At 62.6% G+C, this 7,141-nt stretch overlaps 1 protein-coding gene across 1 annotated transcript; it reads right to left on the bottom strand.

Annotated features, from left to right (window-relative positions):
- Positions 1–3,525: 3,525 nt before the first annotated feature.
- On the bottom strand, positions 3,526–6,771 carry LOC116834942 (ly6/PLAUR domain-containing protein 5-like). The gene is made up of 5 exons (XM_032797366.2): positions 6,606–6,771; positions 5,923–6,075; positions 5,373–5,549; positions 4,827–4,958; positions 3,526–4,381 (listed from the first exon to the last, which is right to left on the bottom strand). Exons 1-5 carry the CDS (start codon positions 6,682–6,684, stop codon positions 3,738–3,740), a joined length of 1,185 nt encoding a protein of 394 aa, XP_032653257.1. The 5' UTR covers positions 6,685–6,771; the 3' UTR covers positions 3,526–3,737.
- Positions 6,772–7,141: the final 370 nt, after the last annotated feature.

The raw sequence follows: 7,141 nt of genomic DNA, 5'->3' as shown, positions 1-7,141 counted from the left end.
CACGGAGGGGCAGAGGATGCTGAATGCTCCAAGGAGAGACCCAGGAGGTGAAGACGTGTGAGCTTCTTGCCCTGAACAAGTCTGCTCCAAGGGAGAGGAGGCTCCTCAAAGTCCTGCCTGGCTTGGTGGGGAGCAGTTCCAGAGCATCGCCCGGGGACTCCGTGACACTCAGTCACCCCAGTTCCCACTGTGCCCAGCTCCTCCCAGGCACCCCAGAGAATCCCACCCTTTGCCCCCCACTGCACCGCAGCCTCCATGGAGATGCTGCCCAGGGCTCTTTAATACCCGTCAGTCTGTCGCTGTCCCTGCTAGGTGCAGTCACGGGGCCCCTGCATGGCTGGCGACTGCCACCCCCTCTGCAAACTTTCCAGCCCGATCACGCTTCATGTGGGGACTGGGGATTTCTTTGTAAACACACAGTGGCTGAGCTGGAGATCCTGGAGCTGCCCCATCCGGCCAGGCTGAGGGTATTCAGTGGGAGCTGAGGGACGGGGGCCCCGGATCAGCCCCACGGGCCCATCTACCTCGGGGTCCTACTTCCTCCTTGCCCTGGGATTGGCCCCACAGGCCCTGTGACGGGTTGTACCGCCCAGGGTGGCATCTGGGAGCTGTTAGAACTGCTGTGCCCCCTTGATTATTCAGAGGGGCCGGCTCAGCCCGCCTCTCCAGTCCCTCTTATCCCCCAACACCACAGCAGGTGGCGCCACCCACCCAACTGAGTTACCTGAGTGCTTTACCGAAGCCACCCAATCTCCCGCTCCCCCGCCTGGCACCCCTGCTGGAGCATAGACCCCGAACGTGCCTGTCTGGCACTGCGCAGGGAGCTGGACAGTGCAGACGCCCCCCTCGATGTGGGGAAGGGGGGCAAAGAGCCTGTGTTAGCCAAGCGGACACGTCACTCAGAACCCCTCTGGTTCAGATAAACCATGTGGATTAACTACAGAAGAGCGAATTGAAGTGATTATAAGTGACCGCAAACAGATCGCAGCAGATTACGCAGCAAACAAACAAACCACAACCTGGAGGTGATCCTTGGGCTTGTGTATTTCCTCAATAAGCCATCAACAGTGTTTGGCCGATTTCCTGTTGTACCCGAAAGGCTGCTCGGGGGTGTTCCCACCCTCACAACATGTCTCAGTAACATGCGTGTAGCCAAACTTCGTACCTCCCCGTACATGCAACTGACCAGGAGATTAATGTGCAATGGATTCAGACTTCTAGAATGATACCTCGCAAAGCAAACTTTGTGCAAGACATATCAGAATTGTATGACAGTGGTGAATGTAGGGGTGCCGGGTGTCACAAGCCCATCTACCCTGGTATCCTGCCCCCTCCTGCCCCCCAGATCAGCCCCATGGGCCCATCTACCCTGTATCCTGCCCGTTCCCTTCCCCCCAGATCATCCCATGGCCTGAATACCCTGGTATCCCTCTCGCTCCCTGCCCCCTGGATCAGCCCATGAGCTTCCAGACTCCCCGTCACAGTCTGTGAGTGGCCAATGCCAGCAGTGTGTGTGTGGGGGGAGGGGGGGGCTAGGTGTTGGAGAGGACATGGGGCACCCTGGGGAAGCAGTGCCCCTTCTCTTCAATGGTGATGAGGTTCTGGATGTAGTCTGCAGCAGCCACAGAGACCTTGGCATCCCCTAGGAAGAGGTGAGGAGGCTGGTACTGGAGAGAGTCCTGGCTCCCAGCCTCCCTGCTCTAACCACCAGCCCCCACTCCCCTCCCAGAGCCACGGTGAGAATGCAGAAATCCTGGCTCCCAGCCCCCCCCCCGCGCTAACCACTAGACCCCACTCCCCTCCCAGAGCCATGGTGAGAACTCAGAAATCCTGGCTCCCAGCCCCGCCCCCCGCACTAACCACTAGACCCCACTCCCCTCCCAGAGCCATGGTGAGAACCCAGAAATCCTGGCTCCCAGCCCCGCCCCCCGCACTAACCACTAGACCCCACTCCCCTCCCAGAGCCATGGTGAGAACCCAGAAATCCTGGCTCCCAACCCCCCCCCCCGTGCTAGCCACTAGACCCCACTCCCCTCCCAGACTGGAGGTAGAACCCAGGAGTCCTGGCTCCCAGCAACCTGTCCCGTCTGCCCACCTGCCCTCGCTCTAACCACTGGGATCCACTCCCTGCAATGCAGCGCCCCCTGCTGAGCCCTGCCCCCTGCCATCAGAGCCATGACCCGGCCCAGCCCTGCTTAGCATGAGCTGCCAGGGGTGGCACATCGGACAGCCCCCATCCGCCCCCCCTAGAGCCTCAATCTCCATCCCAGCTTGCCCAGGGAACCAGGGTGTCAGCATCCCGTTGCTAAGAGAACGTGGGGTCCCAGGCCGTGGGTGGCACCCTGCAGATGCCCCTTTCTTTGAGTGATTCTCCCCCCATGTCCCCTCTGCTGGGCCCCAGCAGGGGAGGGAACAGCTACAGGAGCAAAGCAGCTAGCTTCTGGGTTGGCAACATAACACTGGGATGTTTCACCTGGTGCTGAGATGCAGCCACCTCTGGGGTGGGGCGGCTGGTTACCCAGGGACCCCTCGCCCGGCACTGAAATGCGGCCACCTCTGGAGTGGGGCAGCCAGGGACCAACCGCACAGTGACAGAGTGTTGATGGCAGGAGGGAAAGGGGGTCCTTTATCCCATCGAGGTGGGGCTTGTGGACATGGGGCGGATTTATGACAGCAGAGCAGAAGGAGGAAGCTGCTGAGGCTTGGGTGTGTCCCAAGCTCCCCCGGGTGTCTGGCTGTTGCAAGGTGCCCAGGGGCCCATGTGTCGGCAGCATGTGGGAAATCATCCAGCTGGGGGGGCCGTTTACATAGGGACTCCTCGCCTGGCACTGGGATGCAGCTGTCTCTGGGGTGGGGCATGGGGGGGGCTGTTTACATAGGGACCCCTCGCCTGGTGCTGGGACGCAGTTGTCTCTGGGGCAGGGCAGCTGTTTAACGAGGACGCCGTGGGTGAGAGGGGGTCAGAATAGAATTGTCTAATTTGGAGTCCCACCCGGATGCCTGGGTCCATTTTTCAGTTCTCCTCTACATTTAAAGGGCCTCAGCCTTTTTTCTCACCATACTAATGAACGGGGGCTGGGGGAGGAACCCCAATTCACTCCCTCCCCTCTATACTGCTATGGGCTGGGGTGGGGGTCCCATCTGTGCCGGAGAGGCGCTGGCATAGCCCCTCCCATGGGGGACCTGAAGTGGGGGTGCGGGCCAAGGGCACGAGTCTTTAGGATGCCCCCTGGTGGTGGATCTAAGTGGCACAGGGCCGGGGGGCGGGGGGCTACAGAACCAAGCGGAACCACCTGACATGTCCCAGGCCAGCAGCTTCACGTCTTTGGTACCAGGATTCCTGTCACCCCCCACCCCGGCCACCAGAAAGTGGCCAGCTGGGCAATGCAAGGGTTTGTGAGTAAGAGACTTTATTAAAAACAGGATAGGGGTGTGTGTGAGGGGGGAAGCGCAGGGCAGGGGCCCCACAAAGGGTTAATGGGGACTGAAAGCAGCAGCAACAGCAATTCAGGGAAATGGGGCGTAACCCCCCCCCATCTCTGGGAGCCCTCCCTTTAAATGTGGGGAAACTGAGGCAGGTAATGTGGCGGGGCGGGGAGTAATTTCCTCATAGCTACTAAGAATTGAGGAGACACCCCATGAGTCCTGACTCCCAGCCCCCTGCTCCAACCCACTAGACCCCACTCCCCTCCCAGAGCTGGGGATAGAACCCAGGCATCCTGGCCCCCAGCCCCCCATCACAGCCCCAGGCAGGCTATTCCCAGCACCACCAGCAGGGGGCAGAGGCGTAGGGCGGGCGCCTGGGAGCTGTGGGGCCTGGGATTGGGGTGCTTCTGGATGGGGCGGACGGTGGATTTGGGGTAGCTGATTTTCTTGCCGGGCTCGGTGGGGTGGGAGCGGGGGCGGGTGCCGTGGGGCAGGTCCCCCTTGTAGCGGGGGTTGGGTAGCTCCGTGCTGTTGTAGCCGTTGAGGTCTCGGTCCGGATAGTCTGTCTCTGTGTGGTCGTAGTAGCTGGTGATGTCTCGGTCCGGATAGTCTGTCTCTGTGTGGTCGTAGTAGCTGGTGATGTCTTGGTCCGGATAGCCGGTCTCTGTGTGGTTGTCTGGGTCGTGTGGCTCCGTGGGCGCCGTGCCATGGCTGCGCCAGGGCTGTCTGTGGTCTTTCCTGGCCGTGGCGTAGGCGAGGGGGTTGTCGCTGACGGGAACGGAGGAGAGTTTGTGGTGGATGAAGATCTGTGCCAGGGCCCTCTGCCTGTTGCAGTAGCTGCCAGCGCAGCAGGTGCCGGCCTGGCTGAGCTGCAGGGGTCCGACGTGGCGGCTGGGGGGCACGGCGCAGGATGGGGCCTGGCAGCTCCACACGAAGACGGGCACCACGAGCTTCCCTGGGGGCACAAGTGGGACGTGTGAGAGGAACGCCAACCTTCCCAGGGTGCCATGGGGTACCATGGGAGAGACGCATCCCGCCAAACTTCCCAGAATGCAATGGGCAAAGGGGTGCTTGGTGTGGGGGGGTGCTTGTCATGGCAACTTTCCCAGAGTGCGGTGGGGTGACCATTGGGTGTCATGAGGGTGTCATGGGGAGTGCAATGGGGCAGCCATTGGGTACCATGGGAGAGAGGCATTGGGCCAACCTTCCCAGAATGCAATGGGACAGGTATGGGGGTGCATAGGGGGCCAGAGGCAGCGCCCTGACCCAGGCAGTGCCCCAGCCAGCAGTGCCATCCCGGTCACTGGCTGGGGGTGTGCGCAATGCACCCCAAGGACAGCAGGGGGAGCCAGTGTTGCTGGGGTATAAAGCCCAGCGTCACCCCACGTCACCCCACCCACCTGCTGTGAGGGTGCCGTTGCCGTGGTAACAGCGGGCGTCGTCACCGTCGCACGTCACCTGCTCCAGAGTGTGGGGCTGGGGGCTGAGGCTCAGGCCGGCGTAGCACTGGGTGGGGCCGCTGGGGGCCGGAGCTGCAACAAGACACAGATCAGAACTGGCGCCCCCTAGAGAGGACAGGCCCCTGCCCCATTCCCTGCCCCCCTGAGCCAGCCATTCCTGCAATGGGGCTGGATGGAAGCCGGCGCCCCCTAGAGGGGACAGGCCCCTGCCCCATTGCCGACCCCCCCTGAGCCAGCCATTCCCGCAATGGGGCTGGATGGAAGTCGGCGCCCCCTACAGGGGACAGACCTCTGCCCCATTGCCCACCCCCCCTGAGCCAGCCATTCCCGCAATGGGGCAGATGGGGGCCGGCACCCCCTAGAGGGGACAGACCCCTGCCCCATTGCCCACCCCCCCCGAGCCAGCCATTCCCGCAATGGGGCCGGATGGGAGCCAGCGCCCCCTACAGGGGACAGGCCCTGTGTCTCATTCCCCATTCCCGTTACCTGTGCCTTGCCCGGGGCTCCCCAGCCCCAGTCCCTTGGCATTGCACTGGTCCGACTGGCAGTAGCGGACATCGGCCTGGATGTGGAGGAATCTGCTGGGCGCAGTGGGGGGTTCGGTCCCTCCCTTGGGGTGTCCAGCTCTGCACCCCCTTTGGATCAGAGTCATGGACATGCCCCCTGGGGAGAAAGAGCCACGCTAAAGGCAGGTGAAGACAGTAGCAGGGAGTTCCACAGGCCTTGGGGAGAGGCGCATCTCTGGGGAACTCCTGGAATCAGCCCCATGGGCCCATCTATCCCAACATCCTGCTCCCTCCCTGCCCCCCTGGGTTCTGCCCCATGGGCCCATCTACCCTGGTATCTGACCTCCTCCCTGCCCCGTGGATCAGCCCCATGGGCCTATCTACCCCGGAATCCTGCCCCCTCCCTTCCTCCTGACTTCAGCCCCATGAGCCCATAGAGCCTGGTGTCTCGCCTCCTCCCTGCCCCCTGGATCAGCCCCCTGGGCCCATCGAGCCTGGTATTTGGCCTCTCTGCACTGCGAGGGTGTTACCTGCGCTGAGGGTGACAGCAGCTTCCATGCAGGCTCTGTGGGCCGGGGCGCAGGACTCGGTCCCATTGGGGGTGATGATGCTGTCGAGGGGTTTACCCCCCCGGTCGCGGAGCAGGACGGAGCTGTGGCTGTGACAGCGCAGGGAGACGGTCTCTGCGGGGAGACAGAAATGGTGTGTGTGTGTGTGTGTGTGTGTGCTGCCCCCTGCTGGAGGAGCTGAGCCCTGCTCTCTGTGTGTGTATGTGTGTGTGTGAGATTGTGTTTCTCTGCGGCCTGTGGTGAGTCTGTGCACGTGATAGTTTGTGGGTCCATCTGTGTGGTAGTGGTTGCAGGAGGTGAGCAGTGGTGTGTGTCTAGAATTCTGCGTGTGCACTCACAACAGAAGCGGTGCCTGAGACAGTGAAACAACAATAGCACAGGTTGTTCCCCCTAGGGGCTAGGCAGCGGGAATCCTGGCTCCCAGCCCCCTCCTGCTGTATCCACTAGCCCCCCCTTCCCCTCCCAGAGCCAGGGAGAGAACCCAGGAGTCCTGGTTCCCAGCCACTCAGCTCTAACCCACTAGACCCCACTACCCTTCCAGAGCCAGGGAAAGAACCCAGGAGTCCTGGCTCCCAGCCCCACTGCTCTGACCCACCAGCCCCCACTCCCCTCCCAGGGAGCCCAGGAATCCAGGCTGTTGGTACCTGGGATCAGCAGAGCAGAAGCCAGGATTGTCAGCAGTGCCGCTACCGGCACCCGGTGTCCTGCCTCAGGGCCCCCCATGGCCCCAGAGAGCCTGGCTGCTGGAGAGACGCAACCCCCCTGGGATCTATGCAGTGTGTCCGAGGGGGCGAGTCTCAGCCACGTACGGGAGTGTGTGTGGGGGGAGCCTCTAATTTATTACCCCACCCCTGCGCTGCTCAGCCGGATTGCACCATGCAGCCGTTTCCGCGGCTCTGGTGCAATGACCCCATTGGGCAACCGGTAGCACCTCAGCCCCTGGCTGGAGACAGGGGGTACCCAGGCCCTGGAGGTGAGGGCAGTCGGGGTGCCCCCAAGACACCCCTCCCCCCCATGCTCAATATGCTCCCCGTACTCCTCGCCATCCCAGTCCCCGTCCCTGACGCCTGGGGAAGTCGGGGATTCGGCTCATGATCTGCCCGGGGGGGCTGCCCCCTGCTGGAGCCCTGCTCTGTGTGTGGGGGTCAGTGAGTGGGTTCGACGTCCCCCAGCACCTCGG

This window comes from Chelonoidis abingdonii, chromosome 11 (assembly GCF_003597395.2).
Source record: "Chelonoidis abingdonii isolate Lonesome George chromosome 11, CheloAbing_2.0, whole genome shotgun sequence".
Classification (NCBI taxonomy): Eukaryota; Metazoa; Chordata; order Testudines; family Testudinidae; genus Chelonoidis; species Chelonoidis abingdonii.
Note: the sequence above shows the minus strand (reverse complement) of the source record. Positions and strands in the feature narration are given on the sequence as shown.

Excerpts from the sequence above, each read along its gene's own strand:
- LOC116834942 (XM_032797366.2), bottom strand. The coding sequence starts at position 6,684 with ATGGGGGGCCCTGAGGCAGGACACCGGGTGCCGGTAGCGGCACTGCTG. Across the intron at positions 5,550-5,922 it reads TGCTGTCACCCTCAGCGCAG|GGGGCATGTCCATGACTCTG; the intron begins GTAACACCCTCG and ends CTTTCTCCCCAG. Across the intron at positions 4,382-4,826 it reads CAACGGCACCCTCACAGCAG|GGAAGCTCGTGGTGCCCGTC; the intron begins GTGGGTGGGGTG and ends TTGTGCCCCCAG.